The 17,886-nt window shown below is 36.1% G+C and overlaps 2 protein-coding genes and 1 non-coding gene across 5 annotated transcripts; 1 reads left to right on the forward strand and 2 right to left on the reverse strand.

Annotated features, from left to right (window-relative positions):
• Window positions 1–2,012: 2,012 nt before the first annotated feature.
• On the reverse strand, window positions 2,013–10,366 carry LOC107766905 (uncharacterized). Its single transcript, XR_012710218.1, has 3 exons — window positions 10,207–10,366; window positions 9,523–9,586; window positions 2,013–2,539 (listed from the first exon to the last, which is right to left on the reverse strand). It is a non-coding gene; the product is annotated as an uncharacterized LOC107766905 (transcript).
• On the forward strand, window positions 5,865–9,516 carry LOC107766904 (uncharacterized). Its single transcript, XM_016585794.2, has one exon. It carries the CDS (start codon window positions 8,644–8,646, stop codon window positions 9,118–9,120), a length of 477 nt encoding a protein of 158 aa, XP_016441280.1. The 5' UTR covers window positions 5,865–8,643; the 3' UTR covers window positions 9,121–9,516.
• A 2,610-nt stretch (window positions 10,367–12,976) lies between the features above and the next one.
• LOC107766906 (uncharacterized) lies at window positions 12,977–17,546 on the reverse strand. Of its 3 annotated transcripts, none has more exons than XM_016585801.2 (2): window positions 17,456–17,546; window positions 12,977–14,064 (listed from the first exon to the last, which is right to left on the reverse strand). In XM_016585801.2, the coding sequence occupies exon 2, from the start codon at window positions 13,988–13,990 to the stop codon at window positions 13,193–13,195; it is 798 nt and encodes a 265-aa protein (XP_016441287.1). In that variant the 5' UTR covers window positions 13,991–14,064; window positions 17,456–17,546; the 3' UTR covers window positions 12,977–13,192. The 3 variants fall into 3 exon arrangements, with proteins under 3 accessions (XP_016441287.1, XP_016441285.1, XP_016441286.1); XM_016585799.2 differs by lacking the exon at window positions 17,456–17,546 and adding an exon at window positions 14,750–14,901; XM_016585800.2 differs by lacking the exon at window positions 17,456–17,546 and adding an exon at window positions 14,641–14,795.
• Between the last annotated feature and the right edge of the window lie 340 nt (window positions 17,547–17,886).

The following is a 17,886-nucleotide window of genomic DNA, read 5'->3' on the forward strand; positions in this document are numbered from 1 at the left end:
TTAGATTTTCTCGAGACACTCGAGGAAGGCATGTATATTTTAATTAATTTTATTGTATTGCCTAAGATAGTTAAATAATATATTAATTGCTTGACTTGTTAATGTATATTCTTATTAGATTTTACTAATATTGACAAAGAAGCTTTCACCGACGATGTTTGCTAAAGTTTGTTAGCTGCTATGTAAGTTCTCCATTTTAAATAATATACTTGTAAAAGAATGTGATGTATTACAAAGTTATTAATATTTTTTTAATTTCTTTCAGGTTTAAAGCTTGGTGTCTTAAAATTGCTCTGTGCAAGAAGAAGAGCTGCAGGTCCAATTGCACGCTCTAATCTCTATTGTGTTCAATGTTCATCCAACATAATTTCATAAGAACAGTTCTGCGCTTAACATTCTGATTTCAGGTGTATTAAAATTATTTGAGATTGTTTGATTCTGTGGCTTTAGCCTGTCACTAAAGGGTTTGACAGCATGCTCATTTTATTTGAGATTGTTTGTTATCAGTTGGTAGCATGTTGGTGACTTCTGATTGTTGTAAAAACATTTGTAACTTGTTCAGTTTTTTTTAGTGTGCTGACACTTTTCTGGTCAAATGAACAGTCAAGCAAAGGAAAAAAACGTAAAAGAGAGAGCAAAAAAGTCTATGTTACTGTATGTAGAACAATAGAAGGAACAATTGTTACTACTTACTATGATTATCTTAAGTTATTCTATACTTAAAGGGACAACAAATTTTCTTATTGGTGTAATCGATAACCGAATCGATAAGCCCCAAATATCGATAAATCGAAATCGAAAAAATCGAAACCTTATTGAAACGATAACGATAAGCATATGCATAAATCGATAATCGATAAGTAATTATCGATAAGGGTCAAAATCGAATCGATAAATCGAATGCACACCCCTAACTGAGACACTTTACTTGATTCACGCCAAACTGAGACAATTATCGTTCATGAAATTGTGCAATTAAAACATCTTTTGACCGTTCTCCTTAAATACTCTACTTGAAAGCCAAATAAGTTATTAGACGATAACACCATGTTTGGCCATACTTCTAAAATCAGCTTTCTTTTAAAAAGTATTTTAGGTGAGAAGCAGTTTGTGCTTGAGCAACAATTAGTGTTTGGCCAAACTTTTAAAAAATCCTTCTAATAACCCGTTTGGCCAAGCTACAAAAATCAGCTTATTTTGAGAAGTGCTTTTTTTCAAAAGTGTTTTTCTCAAAAGTACTTTTGGTGAGAAGCAGTTTGTGTTTGGTTAATTAGTTTGAAAAGCACTTCTGAGCAGCAATTAGTGTTTGACCAAGCTTTAAAAAACTGCTTCTAAGTATATTTTTCTCAAAAGTGCTTTTGGAGAGAAGCTATTTTTTTCTGCTTCTCCAAAATTGCTTCTGCTTCTCCTTAAAAGCACTTTTTTCCTTCCAAAAGCTTGGCCAAACACCTCAGTTTTTGGCCAAAAGTGCTTTTGGGAAGAAAAAATAACCACTTTTGGCAAAAAATAAGCTTGGCCAAACATGCTATAAGTGTGTTTCTCTCAAGAGTGCTTTTGGGAAGAAGCTACTTTTTTTTGCTTCTCAAAAAATGCTTCTAATTCTAGTGAAAAACACTTTTTGCCTTCTAAACACTTTGCCAAACACCTTAACCTTGGGGGGAAAAGTACTTTTGGCTATGAAAAAAAACACTTCTTGCAAAACGGCAGCACAGCCAAACAGGCTATAATTTTAGTATCACGTGATATTGTTGTATAAATTCCCTTTGTTTTTTAATCTGATTTTCAAGTTAAGATTTTGACCCCGAAACAAGCACATCTCCTACATCCTAGACTTCAACTTTACGCAAATGATGAATAGGATTTATAATTATCAGGTTCGAGAAGGAAAAAAGTTACTGGAGAATAGTCGTGGCTGGGGTAGGATGGTGGAGGAAGGGGGAGGGTAGGGGGGGTGGACCAGGAGGCTAGGAACCTTCTTCTTGGAATAAAAAGAACTCAGAACACAGGAATGTCATAAGTGACATCTCATACATAAAACCACATATTGCTCCAGTTTGGAAGAACTGAGACAAGCAAATTGTCGCGAAAATAGATTTGCAAAGTCAATAGAACATATAAATCCTTTGCCTTGGGAGGAAATCCAGCAGGCCATGAAACGAGAAAGTAGTCATTGTGTTTCAATCAAACCAATTCTATGCCTACTTCTTTCACTGAATCAATAACTGCTTTGACCTTTCCATGGTACCTTTGCTCTCTCTTAAAGAAAACAGATACGGCAGGAATACCTTTAGCCTGCAATCGCTCTCCTAACAACTTACCTATTTTTGCAGCAGCAGCAACATCTCTAGTATTTTCTTTTCCTTCTACCATGGCAAGCCTTAAGCCTTTCTCTTGTGTACTTGCAGAAGCGGCAACCGTTGCAGTTGGTGTGTGAACTACTTGAGCATTTACATACTTGTTTGTGAAGTGCATCCTCAGCACGTAAGGTTTGAGATACTTTGTAACTCTGTCTGGTCTAATTGGCGGGGGAATCACCATTCTGCTAGAAGTAACAAAGACATCAAAAGAAGTATCATCAAGGAAGTTAACTAAACAAAAAGGGCAGCCCGGTGCACTAAACTCCAGCTATGTGCGGGGTCCGGGGTCCGGGAAAGGGCCGGACCACATGGGTCTATTGTACGCGGCCTTACCCTGCATTTCTGCAAGAGGCTGTTTCCACGGCTCGAACCCGTGACCTCCTGATCACATGACAGCAATTTTATCAGTTACACCAAGGCTCCCCTTCCATCAAGGAAGTTAACTGAAATATCAAAAAATCATAGATAGAGATCAACATTCAGGGAGTACTTCTCATCATCAAGAAATGCAATTTAGTATCTTACACTAGAGCTAACTATAAGTACTAATCCTAAGAGATTGCTAAGTGAGCACAAATCCATCATTTATGAGATGACTTCATAGACCCACTGTTCCAAATCCAGCAATGAAGAGTTATTAGCATATATATACAACTTGACAGATAATCTAACATTTCGAGTTTCAAGGATTTAAAGTCTCTTTTTATATAGTCGATCTATTTGTAAATCAACTTCTACGAAGTGTCATGTCCTCTAAAATTTCAGTTTTCTTAAATTTCATTGAAAACTAATTCCTAATTTCCACATTGAACGAGGCAATCTTTCATTTAGTACCTTTTATAATTACACGGAAAGCAACAGGAAAGGTGAAGATGGACCTGAGATATAGCAAGTGTCGCTGGAAACGGCAGTTAGCAAGTAAGCATGACGGTGGGCCAAGGTACAGACTGGTGTGAGTTAACAGAAAGGATTCGATTGCAATGGATTGATAACTGAGGTGCATGGCTCTTGGGGCAAAACGTGGAATAGGATAAAGAGTTGGGCAGGTAAACAAGGTAATTGTCACCACTTCCATAAAGGTGGAATATGGCTTCTTTTTGACTCTCTGAGGAAATAAACAGTAATGTAACCATAGTCACCCCCCCCCCCCAAAAAAAAGTATCATTTAATGAGGCCAGGTTTGTCTTCAAAAGATCCGAAGGTGAAACATTGGGATGAATTTCGAAGAAACAACTTTTTTTGATAAGTAATAAGGATTTATTAACGCATCCAGCAAAAAAAAATGCTGGAATGTAGTTACAAAAGTGCATTAACACTTCATATCGTGTAATGTAACATGGCTTCAACATCATTTACATTTGCCATGTTACACCAAGAAGAAACAACTAATTTTTACTCATAATAGTTGGTTTTAAGCCATTAAAACCCATCTTCTGTAAAGTTTACAGAAGACTATGTTTTAATTTTTCCAAATATTAAGCTTCAAACTTTATAGGTTCCTCAATGATTTCAGCTTATGGAAAAGATTAAGGAGGCCAACTTGGTAAACCAATTCCTCTAGCACTGTTAAAGATGGACTCAAGATTACTCCGACTCTTGCAAGATATCAGGTGTGCTCGGTTTGAATTTTGAAACTGATTCAAACACTTTATGTATTTTGGTACTAGATAATTGTATAGAAATTAATCAATTATATAAGTAACAGTTTGGTTATTCACTAATAAGTGATTATTCTATACACTGACAGAAATAAGCTAAGCAAAACATATAAAAACTACACGCCAAACAGGATTTTAACATCTTCATCTTCATGAAAACATCATCTTAATGATTTACTTTCTCATCAAACACTCATCTATAGCAAATACTAAATTCATGCTTCCTTCCTACAAATTCTTCAATTTTTAGCGAATTACTCACAACATTTCATTCAATTGATCCAGAAACCAAAAGGGTTTTGTTAACCAAGACAGCCCAATACTAATTGCACTAGAACAGATTCATGTATAGACATTCCATCAAACAGGTAGCAGGCACTGGTCAATCCTAAACGAAACGTACCAAGTGACATTAAATGGGTATAGTTTGAATGCTTCACATATAACGAATAACAATAAAGCAAACCTGAATCAGATGTGTGTTTGGACGAATTCTTTAGGTTTTCCTCACTGAAATTCAGCAGAGCAAATATAGAGAAGAGAGTTGTGTCTTTCTTTCTTTGAATGCGGTCATAAATATAAGAGACGAAGCATTTGAGGGCTCTTCTTGGGCCGCGTCCAATAAGTGAAACCCAAATTTTAAGTAAAAATAGCACGGTATAGCTAGTTTTCGGACTGGTCATTCAAAAATAGTCAGCGTTCACCAAGTTAATAAAAAATAGTCACTATTTTGTTGCAACAGTGACTGGTCCAGCACAATATACTGGAGCTCGGTGCACCTGTGTATGAACTTCCAGCCTGTTATGCTGGACGGGTATACTTTGCTGGCTCCAGTATAATATATTGGAGACTAGAGCACCGATCCTCCAAACTCCAGTATATTATGCTGGATCGGTATATTATACTAGAACTCCAGTATATTATGCTGGAGTATTTTTCCGGATGTTGAATAGTATTTTTGTTCAGATTTATCTTTACAAGAAAAGTGGCTAAATTTCTATTACTTTTAAAATTGTGGCTATTTTTGAATGAACACTGCTACATCTAGCTATTTTTAAATTTCTCCCCTCAAATGGTTCTCAAATTTATGTCAAGACGCGTGTTCTTCTCTATGGAATTTTTGAGCTTGAACTTGGAAGTCCGAAAACAGAGCTAAACCAGGTTTGTTTTATTTTCATAGTACTTGTCATACATCAAAACTTTAGTTGGATACAAATCATAAACAATCCGATATTAGTTTTGCACATAGCAAAAGTTTCTTCTGGGATTGACTAATGCCTGTTACCTATTCGATAGAATGTTTGTATAAGATGTTATTTATGTTCTAGTGATTAGATTGCTAAATTTTGGATTTTATTGAAGTAAAGCACTATAGTTGGGCCTGTTTGTTTGGATTTTTCTTATATGCTGAATAAATCGGTTCTACCAGTATAAAGAATATTTATTTTTTAGTGAATAACTTACTGATATTTTAGAATAATTGATTAGTCTTTAATTAGTTGTCTAGTATTTACGGAAAGAAAAATATCACAATTAATTAAAAATCCAAGCCAGGCAATGTCTGATATTTGTAAATCTCCGAGCTAGTTCTTGAGTCCATTTTGCTAGAGAAGTTCGTTTGCACGTTGCTCAAAATGCTAAGTTGTCATTGTATCCCGCAGTTTTTCCGAACTGGAATGAAGCGAATCATCATTTTCTCTTTGAAGCAAAATAATAAATTGTTAGCAGGTACATACCCTTAATGATATCATTGATGTAAGGCTTTGGCAGAGGCAAATTTCAGACCCGTAGGTCTGAAATTGGAAACTTTAGACCTGTGGATTTCAACTTCAGACCTGCATTGTAAATTTCAGCTATTCTTTAAGTAAGGGGTCCTAAAAACGGCTATTTGTGCACTTCGCTCAATTTATTCATTACTTAAAATTTGAGTTTCACTTATTGGACGCTGCCCAAGAAGAGCCCTCAAATGCTTCTCTCTTATATTTGTGCCACACATTCAGAGAAAGACACAAAATGCTTCTCTATATTTGCTCTGCTGAATTTGAGTAAGGAAAACCTAAAGAGTCGTCCAAATCTAGGTTGCTCGGACTCTTCACTTTTGGTGTCACACCCGTGTCGACACGACATGGGTGTGGGTATGGGATCCGTACCGGATTTAGTCAACCGATTATGGGTGCTTTGACCAAAATCGACTGAAGAATTCGGGACAAATATAATGATTTTTGAAATCAAAACAAAAACGAGGGTGAAATTGAAGAAAATGGAATACCTTGTATATAGAAACTTCTGTGTCAGTCAGTTTCCTTTTATTTTCTTCTTGGATTCTCCTTTTGATCATTAATCTCTCTTTCTCGGAATACCTTGTTAGTTTTCCTCATAATATCTCATAATGTAGTCATATTTTTATAACTCTACTTTTAGATATTTGAATTATTTTTAGCCGAATACCCACACCCGTATTCGTATCTGGATCCGTAACCTCCGAATCTTAAGATTTAGATCATGAAGGATCCAACCTCTAAATTAACACCCGTATCAGACACCCGCACCCGAGTCCGAGCAACTTAGGTCCAAACACACATCTGATTCAGGTTTGCTTTAATGTTACTTGTTATATATGAAGCATTACCCTTTTCAGACCTTAAATATGTCTTGTTAGTCTTGCAAATTTGGTAATTTTCGTTTAGGATTGACCAGTGCTTGCTACCTGTTCGATGGAATGTTAAACATGAACCTGTTTTTAGTGCAATTGGTATTGGGCTGTCTTGATGAAAAAAACCCTTTTGGTTTCTGGATCAATCGAGTGAAATGTTGCGAGTAAATCGCTAAAATTTGAAAGAATTTGTAGGAAGCATGAATTTAGTATTTGCATGTATTTGAGGAGGAAGTAAAACATTAAGATGATGTTTTCATGGAGATGAAGATGTTAAAGCTCTGTTTAGTATGTTGTTTTTATGTGTTTTGCTTAGCTTATTTTTGCTAGCGTTTAGGACAATCACTTATTAGCGAATAACCTAATTTTTACTTATATAATTGGTTAATTCTATTCAATTGTCTTCTACCAGAATACGAAAAAGTGTCTGAATCAGTTTCAAAATCCAAATCAACCACACCCTGATATCTTGCAAGAGTCAGAGTATTCTTGAGTCCATCTTTACCAGTGCTAGAGGAATTGGTTTACCAAGTTTGCCTCCTTAATCTTTTCCATGAGCTGAAATCATTGAGGAACCTATAAAGTACTACGCTTAACATTTGGAAAAATTAAAACAAAGTTTCTGTATTAAATTTAACAGAGGATGGGCTTTAATGGCTTTAAACCAACTTTTATGAGTAAAAATTAGTTGTTTCTTCTTGGTGTAACTTGGCAAATGTGAATGATGTTGAAGCCGAGTTACACCGAGTACATTACACGATGTGAAGTGTTAACGCACTTTTGTAACTAGATTCTATCATTTTCTTTCGGTTGGAGCATTAATAAAATCCTTATTACTCATCAAAAAAAAAAGCTGCTTTATCAAAATTCATGTTACACCCCGTACTTTCATGTTAGAATATGAGCCGGAGAGGTTAAGGACCTTTACAAAGATAACGATGGGTTAAAACAAGTGGTAAGGAAGTATTTTGAGGGCTGGAGGTTAAACGAACCAAAGATGCTACAACCCATACTTTCGAGGTAAAACTAGGAGTACTTAATATTCTAAGGAGGTCGTGTTTTAAGGTAATTGAATCATATAATATTCGTATGTTAATTTTTGAAGTCAAACAAGTTGTAAAATAAAAGTCGACAAAGTAAGTTATAACCCTTGCAATTTTGACGCTCAACTCCTTGAAGCTGTTTTTGCGTGGCAACATCCGTTCCTCTCCATCAAAACCAAGTTTTAAGTATCTCTCTCCCCCAGATTTCGCGAATGGCAAGAAACCCTTGTGCCTTTCTAATGCTGATTTTTGGATGATTTCTGCTTTGTCTGATTGGATTGAGAAAGCCTGCTCAGATTCATATTTTTCTTCTTTGTGATCTTTTATGATATAATTTTCCAATTATTATCTATTTCGCATGTATCGATCTTTCTTTTTGGGCTTTCGTAATCTGTTTTCTGAACAAAAAAAGGAAAAAAAACGAACAAGGTCGTCAGAAATAGAACATTATCTATTCCGTTGATGTGTAGGATACTAGGATGCATATCCTTACATTAATTAATTAACCTACTAGAATATCTAAGCAAGCATTCAACATCGATTGATTTTGAAGTACACCAGTATCTCCCGTAATTAGTATTTCTGTTAACTTAGACCCATAATTGAATCACGACAAGACTTTGGTTTTCTTGGTTTTTGGAATGAAATGGGGCTGAGTAGATGCTACGGAATATATAGCTGGCACCAACTAGCTTAGGATTGAGGCATTATCTAATGATTTTTACTTGGGGATGCACTGTACTTGGAAGAGTAAAAATTGTATTAAAAAATGTGGTTGAAAGATTATACTTTGATTACTTTTTTGGCTGGTTTTTGGTTATCTTTCCACTAACCTTAACTCTTTGTGCTGTTCTCTAGTTTTCTGCCCAGGGTACTGGTAGAGATTAAGGCTAACTTGAAGAGGGGACTCTTCTTTGTTGAGTGCCAATATCATGGCATCCTCTAAGAATGAGGAAAGTGGTGCTCAGGATGCAGCAGAAAGGATTAAGGTTGCAGCCTTGTCAGCTGCAAAGGGTTTGAGTCGTGCTCAGGCTGAGCGCGCCGCTGCTCCTGCTGCTAGAAATGTCAATGCGTATGGCCAGAAGGAAGAAGGACCCAGTCGATGGCAGGAAAGAAAAGAAGCAAAGAGGCAGATGTATTTGATGAGTACTGAGAAACAGGTGAGATTGGGTGAAAGGAAAGACCTCAAGGCTTCAGGTTCCACCCTTGCTGCAGCTTCTCAATGTCAGAAATGTTTCCAGTTAGGGCACTGGACTTATGAGTGCAAGAATGAGAGGGTTTACATATCACGTCCTTCTCGTACACAGCAGCTGAAGAATCCAAAACTGAGGATGAAATTATCAATATCTTATGATCTAGAAAACCCAGATATTGAGAAGGAGAGGAAGAGTGAAAACCCTTCCCACTAGCGAGGGCTATAACGGTAATCGGTAATTACAAGGTGCACCAGGTCTAACGAACCCGCCGTTAGCTACGGGATCCTTCAATATCTACTCCCATTTATACTCGTCTTTGTAATCCGTATATACTCGTAGAAACTATTTTATAACAATATAGGGCATTTCGGTTCTTATCAAATCATATAATTTCCTTTCGATAACAGTAAATTCAAGTAACGATCAAACAGATCTAGTGACAACGAAAATATTTAAAACCACGGTATTCACCTCAAATAACTATTTCGGTATCATATCGAGTAAAAGATTTGTCCCACATGCAACTCAAAATAATCGGTAACATATTCATATTAAAAATCATGTGTAAATCATACAAGTTATGAAAACACAAATTGCGGTAAGATTACTACTCACCGTACTCGTGCCGAAATACCAACTGCTTCACCTCAAGCAACTCGTACAAATTCCTCCAATCAATCTATAATTACATAATATCGATCTCATGTTAATTTCCTTTTTTAAGCTAATTCATAGCTATTTTAGAATACCCCAATCCTCCGAGTTTTATACTTTATCATCAATTCGTCGAATTATATTTACCCATGCTATGAGTAATTTAAATTAGTCCAAAATCTTTTAAGTAAAAATATATTTACAAGGTTTATTCCCTTTACTGTCCAATTTCCTTAATCGTGTGCATAAATTGAAACTGAAATAACTTTACTGTCCATAATATTCCTTCTTAATTAGTACCTATCTTTTGTACTTAATACTAGACTCATAACATTCAAACCCAAATTCACTATTGTCATTGCAACACAGTTAAACACCAAAACTCAAATCCTTGTACCCTAACTTAATTTACACCTAACAAAGATCATATATAATCAGACTAGTTTAAGTACAAATACATCAATACCCTTCTTTTTCCAAGTGAATTTATCCTACAATAACATTGACCAACTTTCAATTGCATAAGTTGCCCAGAATAACTCTAATTGGTATTAAATTTCTTATACCTTGTGAAACCTTTCAAATATATGAATTGAGATAAAAAAATCAGGAGAAAAGAACTTAGATGAGAAATTCGAGTATTACCCGTAAAAACCAGTGTGTATTTAAAATTTCTCAAGATTTGGTTCTAGCCTCTTTCTTCTTCTCCCTTTCTTTCCTTCTCTGTTTTTTTTCTTGTTTCGTTTCTGAAGCTTTCGTCGAACTCGGCAGCCCTTTCTTTTCTTTTAGGCAAATGGGCTTCGGCCCTTTTGCCTTACTTATCTTTTTTTTTTTTTAAAGTTATTTTTGTTGTTATTTTACCAATAAAATAAGGCACGTGAACAGTAAAAAGTTTATATGTGATGTTTTATTTGAACGGTCCAAATTTGATAAATTGATCTAACAATTTAAAATGATTTTTTTTCTTTTTCTTTTTTCCTTTTTTTTCTTTCTTTGTTTTTTCCCCATTTTCCTTAACTAATCTACAGCCTCTTTCATCATTTTCTTGCCAAGTGTTCAACGGAGAAACAAAGAGCAGATACTTGCTTTGCCAAAAACTGAACAATTTTTTCAGCATTTATATAGATCTTCTCTTCCTCCTCAATAGTTCTATTAGCAACTCGATTTAAAAAAAAATTACTCAGATCTGATAAAGATTCATAGCTCATTCACCACTTCAGCCCACACTCACACTCCTGATTCTTGTACCGATTTATGTGCCTCCTCCTTCAGTGAATACCAAACATTTTACTGGTGGAGACAGATTCCTTTTTGAAGAATGTCAAGAATCCAATAGAGATAAAGTTTTGCTTTTGACCATATTTTGCCGTCTGGGTTTTCGTTAACATCCAATCAATTTTATATAGCAAGAGAAATGAGTTTCGGCAGGAAGAGTGACAAGAAAATAGAGGAGGATTATATAATTCTAACCTTTAGAATTATGCATGGACAGGTGACGAATTGAAATCCCCATTGAACATTACCGGAGACCCCGGGTGGGGGAAGGTGCATAATATTTTCTTCTTTTTTAAAAAAAAATTAATCAATTAAAGTTTACTTTAAATATATATTTATTTATAGTTGAAGTTATGACACGTGTTGTATTTTGATTGGTACGTGGTTGCAATCTCCAGATAAAAAACTGGTCAAGAAAAAAGTGGTGTGTCTTAGACATACTTTAGAAAGGTTGAGTGTAGGGGTGTTTATAAAAACACATAAATTGAAACCAAGGGAGTATATTTTTAATCGAGTCCTTCACTATTTGATTCAATTATCATCAATATATCTTGGTAAATAATAAATTTCTCAAAGGGCAATTGATTTGATAGTGTTAAGTTAAAAATGTGATCGCCGAAATATGTGTTTGGTAGTGTATGTTTTATATTTAAGAAAAAACCGAAAAATAACCGAAAAAATCGAAAAACCGACATAAACCGAATCGAGAAAAAACCAACATAATTGGTTTGGTTTGGTTCTAATAGTTAAATAACCGACTTAGTTTGGTTTCTTTTTAGGGAAAAACTGATTCATACCGAACCATGAACACCCTTAGTTGAGTGTGTAAAAGAATGTTCGTGCTCAGAAAGTGCGTCAAAGGGATTTGGTCCTAAGTTCCGGGGGGTAAACTATGTATTTTGCCATTTTATATTCGGTAGCCGAAAAAATATATAAAATTTGTATAGTTTTTGTATATAACATATGAAATGTATCTAAAAACAAACAATATACATTTTTCGGCTATTATTTTGAAAGTGACTATACAATGTTATTTTCCCTAACCAAATGGAATTCTTTCAACTTGACTCGACAGATGGAGGGGAAGCCCTCCAACTCAAGTACGACATCAAAGTTGATCGTAGTCACTATTTTATCTTTTCACTGTTCCAGCAGTAAAGGACAGCTCAGTGCACAAGGCATTCTGTATGTAGGATTCAGGGAAGGGCCGCACCCCAAAGGTGTGATGTAGACAGCTTATTCTAATACAAACATTAGCAGTTGCTTTGACGATTCGAGCATGTGACCTATAGATCATTGTTCTAGCAGTGATTGGGCCTTTTTCTTATAGCTATAAATTGAATAGGTTCCGGAAATAAACTACCAGTCAACGATAGGTTCGGAAAATAAACTATCAGTCAACGATATGGTTTCATTATCAAAATAGATGTATTTCTTTGCCTTTTAGCAGACAAAGAGAGACAATATCGTAGGTTCCAGCAATCTGGCCATCCCAAGCAATCTTTTCTCTGATAAATCTCAACAATATAAGAATTAAAATCTGTCCTACGGAGGAATCTGTTACTTGGACCAATGGCAATTGACTAGTTTTTTCCTTCAAGGAACAAGACAAGTACTAAGAAAGCAGGCAAAAAGTTCTAGAGACTACCTCCAATAGGCTGGATCAAGTTATGCAAGACATAGCAGCAGCTACTCAACTGCAAAATCATCAAATGCTACATACTTTCTCTTGGCAAGTCCAACTAATTCCCAGTAAGGTCAAAGCCACATGGTACAAGTTTAACATTTAAGTCCAACTCCAGAAAAGGACAACTCTAAAAAAAGGGGCAGCCCCACAAAGCATCCCGGCGTTCACGCAGGGTCCGGGGAAGGGTGAACGCCGGGTCCGGGGAAGGGTGAACGCCGGGTCCCAAGGGGGTCTAATGTAGGCAACCTACCATATTGCAAGCATCAGTGGCTGATTCCACGGCTCGAACCCATAACCTACAATTCATACGGAGACAACTTGTCCGTTGCTCCAAGGCTCTCCATCAGAAAAGGACAACTCTGCCAAAGTTAAATGAGTAGGACAATTTCAAGCAGGCAAGAGACAAGAAAGACAGTCAAATACGAGCTGGGAAATGAGTAAGCCAGCAACATGGAAAAAAGAAAATACAAGAGACGACTCTTGCCACGCTGAATTCTACAACCACAACATAAGTTTACAATAAAAACATATTCGTTTGAAACAGCAAATCCTAGTTATCATAGGTGCATTGCTCAAAAGCTCTTTTATCACATGAGAACAGAAATATAAATATTTTCAACGTTAAAGAACCAGATACCACACATCTGATTACTCATATTGTTCAATGTTTCACCGCTTTCTGGTATGCCTCCTGCTGCTCTTCTTACGGCTAGTTCGCTCTTCAGAATCGGACCCAGAATCTGAAGATGAACCAGAAGACTCAGAGGTTGAGCTGTATTTCCGGTGTCTTCTCTTCTTCTGCTGCTGCTTCTTCTTCTTCTTCCTCTTCCTCCTCTCTTCCTCTGAATCAGTTGAAGAACTATAACTTGATTCACTTTCCCCAGAAGAATCATCGGACCTTGTCGCTGATGACGCATCACTGTCAGATTCAAAGACTGAAGCCTCACTATCACTTCCGGACTCTGTATCCGACTTATGCTTCCTCTTACTCTTCTTCACAGATTTTTCACTCTTCCTCTCCTTCTCAATATCTGGGTTTTCAAGATCATAAGATATTGATACTTTCATCCTCAGTTTTGGATTTTTCAGCTGCTGTGTACGAGATGGTCGTGATATGTAAACCCTTTCATTCTTGCACTCATAAGTCCAGTGCCCTGACTGGAAACATTTCTGACATTGAGAAGCTGCAGCAAGGGTGGAACCTGAAGCCTTGAGGTCTTTCCTTTCACCCAATCTCACCTGTTTCTCAGTACTCATCAAATACATCTGCCTCTTTGCTTCTTTTCTTTCCTGCCATCGACTGGGTCCTTCTTCCTTCTGGCCATATGCATTGACATTTCTAGCAGCAGCGGCAGCGGCACGCTCAGCCTGAGCACGACTCAAACCCTTTGCAGCTGACAAGGCTGCAACCTTAATCCTTTCTGCTGCATCCTGAGCACCACTTTCCTCATTCTTAGAGGATGCCATGATATTGGCACTCAACAAAGAAGAGTCCCCTCTTCAAGTTAACCTTAATCTCTACCAGTACCCTGGGCAGAAAACTAGAGAACAGCACAAAGAGTTACGGTTAGTGGAAAGATAACCAAAAACCAGCCAAAACATTAAAGTAATCAAAGTATAATCTTTCAACCACATTTTTTAATACAATTTTTACTCTTCCAAGTACAGTGCATCCCCAAGTAAAAATCATTAGATAATGCCTCAATCCTAAGCTAGTTGGTGTCAGCTATTTATTCCGTAGCATCTACTCAGCCCCAATTCATTCCAAAAACCAAGAAAACCAAAGTCTTGTCGTGATTCAATTATGGGTCTAAGTTAACAGAAATACTAATTACGGGAGGTACAGGTGTACTTCAAAATCAATCGATGTTGAATGCTTGCTTAGATATTCTAGTAGGTTAATTAATTAATTTAAGGATATGCATCCTAGTATCCTACATATCAACGGAATAGATAATGTTCTATTTCTGACAACCTTGTTCGGTTTTTTTTCCTTTTTTCCTAGTTCAGAAAACAGATTACGAAAGCCCAAAAAGAAAGATCGATACATGCGAAATAGATAATAATTGGAAAATTATATCATAAAAGATCGCAAAGAAGAAAAATATGAATCTGACCAGGCTTTCTCAATCCAATTAGACAAAGCAGAAATCATCCAAAAATCAGCATAAGAAAGGCACAAGGGTTTCTTGCCATTCGCGAAATCTGGGGGAGAGAGATACTTACAACTTGGTTTTGATGGAGAGGAACGGATGTTGCTACGCAAAAACAGCTTCAAGGAGTTGAGCGTCAAAATTGCAAGGGTTATAACTTACTTTGCCTACTTTTATTTTACAACTTGTTTGACTTCAAAAATTAACATACGAATATTATATGATTCAATTACCTTAAAATACGACCTCCTTAAAATATTAAGTACTCCTAGTTTTACCCTGAAAGTACGGGTTGTAGCATCTTTGGTTCGTTTAACCTCCAGCCCTCAAAATACTTCCTTACCACTTGTTTTAACCCATCGTTATCTTTGTAAAGGTCCTTAACCTCTCCGGCTCATATTCTAACATGAAAGTACGGGGTGTAACATGAATTTTGATAAGTAACAAGGATTTTATTAATGCTCCCACCGAAAGAAAATGATAGAATCTAGTTACAAAAGCGCGTTAACACTTCACATCGTGTAATGTACTCGATGTAACTCAGCTTCAACATCATTCACATTTGCCAAGTTACACCAAGAAGAAACAACTAATTTTTACTCATAAAAGTTGGTTTAAAGCCATTAAAGCCCATCCTCTGTTAAATTTAATACAGAAACTTTGTTTTAATTTTTCCAAATGTTAAGCGTAGTACTTTATAGGTTCCTCAATGATTTCAGCTCATGGAAAAGATTAAGGAGGCAAACTTGGTAAACCAATTCCTCTAGCACTGGTAAAGATGGACTCAAGAATACTCTGACTCTTGTAAGATATCAGGGTGTGGTTGATTTGGATTTTGAAACTGATTCAAACACTTTTTCGTATTCTGGTAGAAGACAATTGAATAGAAATTAACCAATTATATAAGTAAAAATTAGGTTATTCACTAATAAGTGATTGTCCTATACGCTAGCAGAAATAAGCTAAGCAAAACACATAAAAACAACATACTAAACAAGGCTTTAACATCTTCATCTCCATGAAAACATCATCTTAATGCTTTACTTCCTCCTCAAATACATGCAAATACTAAATTCATGCTTCCTACAAATTCTTTCAAATTTTAGCGATTTACTCGCAATATTTCACTCGATTGATCCAGAAACCAAAAGGGTTTTTTCCATCAAGACAGCCCAATACCAATTGCACTAAAAACAGGTTCATGTTTAACATTCCATCGAACAAGTAGCAAGCACTGGTCAATCCTAAACGAAAGTTACCAAATTCGCAAGGCTAACAAGACATATTTAAGGTCTGAAAAGGGTAATGCTTCATATATAACAAGTAACATTAAACAAACCTGAATCAGATGTGTGTTTGGATCTAAGTTGCTCAGACTCGGTTGCGGGTGTCTGATACGGGTGTTAATTTAGAGGTCGGATCCTTCATGATCTAAATCTTAAGATTCGGAGGGTACGGATCCAGATACGAATACGGGTGCGGGTATTCGGCTAAAAATAATACAAATATCTAAAAGTAGAGTTACAAAAATACGACTACATTATGAGATATGATGAGGAAAACTAACAAGGTATTCCGAGAAAGAGAGATTAATGATCAAAAGGAGAATCCAAGAAGAAAATAAAAGGAAACTGACTGACACAGAAGTTTCTATATACAAGGTATTCCTTTTTCTTCAATTTCACCCTCGTTTTTGTTTTGATTTCAGAAATCATTATATTCGTCCCGAATTCTTCGGTCGATTTTGGTCAAAGCACCCAAAATCGGTTGACCAAATCCGGTACGGATCCCACACCCACACCCATGTCGTGTCGACACGGGTGTGGCACCAAAAGTAAAGAGTCCGAGCAACCTAGATTTGGACGACTCTTTAGGTTTTCCTTACTGAAATTCAGCAGAGCAAATATAGAGAAGTGTGTTGTGTCTTTCTCTGAATGCGTGGCACAAATATAAGAGACGAAGCATTTGAGGGCTCTTCTTGGGAAGCGTCCAATAAGTGAAACTCAAATTTTAAGTAACGAACAAATTTAGCGAAGTGCACAAACAACCGTTTTTAGGACCCCCTACTTAAAGAATAGCTGAAATTTACAATGCAGGTCTGAAGTTGAAATCCACAGGTCTAAAGGTCTAAAGTTCCCAATTTCAGACCTACGGGTCTGAAATTGGTCTCTGCCAAAGCCTTACGTCAATGATATCATTAAGGGTATGTACCTGCTAACATTTTATTATTTTGCTTCAAAGAGAAAATGATGATTTGCTTCATTCCAGTTCGGAAAAACTGCGGGGTACAATGACAACTTAGCATTTTGAGCAACGTGCAAACGAACTTCTCTAGCAAAATGGACTCAAGAACTAGCTCGGAGATTTACAAGATATCAGACATTGTCTGGCTTGGATTTTCAATTAATTGTGATATTTTTCTTTCCGTAAATACTAGACAACTAATTAAAGACTAATCAATTATTCTAAAATATCAGTAAGTTATTCACTAAAAAATAAATATTCTTTATACTGGTAGAACCGATTTATTCAGCATATAAGAAAAATCCAAACAAACAGGCCCAACTATAGTGCTTTACTTCAATAAAATCCAAAATTTAGCAATCTAATCACTAGAACATAAATAACATCTTATACAAACATTCTATCGAATAGGTAACAGGCATTAGTCAATCCCAGAAGAAACTTTTGCTATGTGCAAAACTAATATCGGATTGTTTATGATTTGTATCCAACTAAAGTTTTGATGTATGACAAGTACTATGAAAATAAAACAAACCTGGTTTAGCTCTGTTTTCGGACTTCCAAGTTCAAGCTCAAAAATTCAATAGAGAAGAACACGCGTCTTGACATAAATTTGAGAACCATTTGAGGGGAGAAATTTAAAAGGGATTTTTACCTATCTATACCATATATCAAACTTTATTACCAAAAATGTTCATAATTTGTTATTTACCCGTGTAGTCCACACTTTTACTACAAATTATATACCAATCCAAAAATAGGTAGATTTTGCCATAAAAAATGCGCTAAAATGAAGGCACCAGATCTGCGTGTGATTCTGTCAACATCAAATTAGAATTGCTGCGTAATTCTCTCATTCCTCAACGGAAAGAGATCTCTCTTCTCTCACTCAACTACAATTCTCAAAAAACGCAAGCTACTGAAGCTCCAATAATCAAACGAAAAGGAGATTTCTGTTCTTCATCT

The sequence above is a fragment of the Nicotiana tabacum genome, chromosome 6 (genome assembly GCF_000715075.1).
Source record: "Nicotiana tabacum cultivar K326 chromosome 6, ASM71507v2, whole genome shotgun sequence".
Taxonomy (NCBI): Eukaryota; Viridiplantae; Streptophyta; class Magnoliopsida; order Solanales; family Solanaceae; genus Nicotiana; species Nicotiana tabacum.

Bases quoted from the DNA above. Each gene is read 5' to 3' on its own strand.
- LOC107766904 (XM_016585794.2), top strand. From the start codon at position 8,644: ATGGCATCCTCTAAGAATGAGGAAAGTGGTGCTCAGGATGCAGCAGAA.
- LOC107766906 (XM_016585801.2), bottom strand. From the start codon at position 13,990: ATGGCATCCTCTAAGAATGAGGAAAGTGGTGCTCAGGATGCAGCAGAA.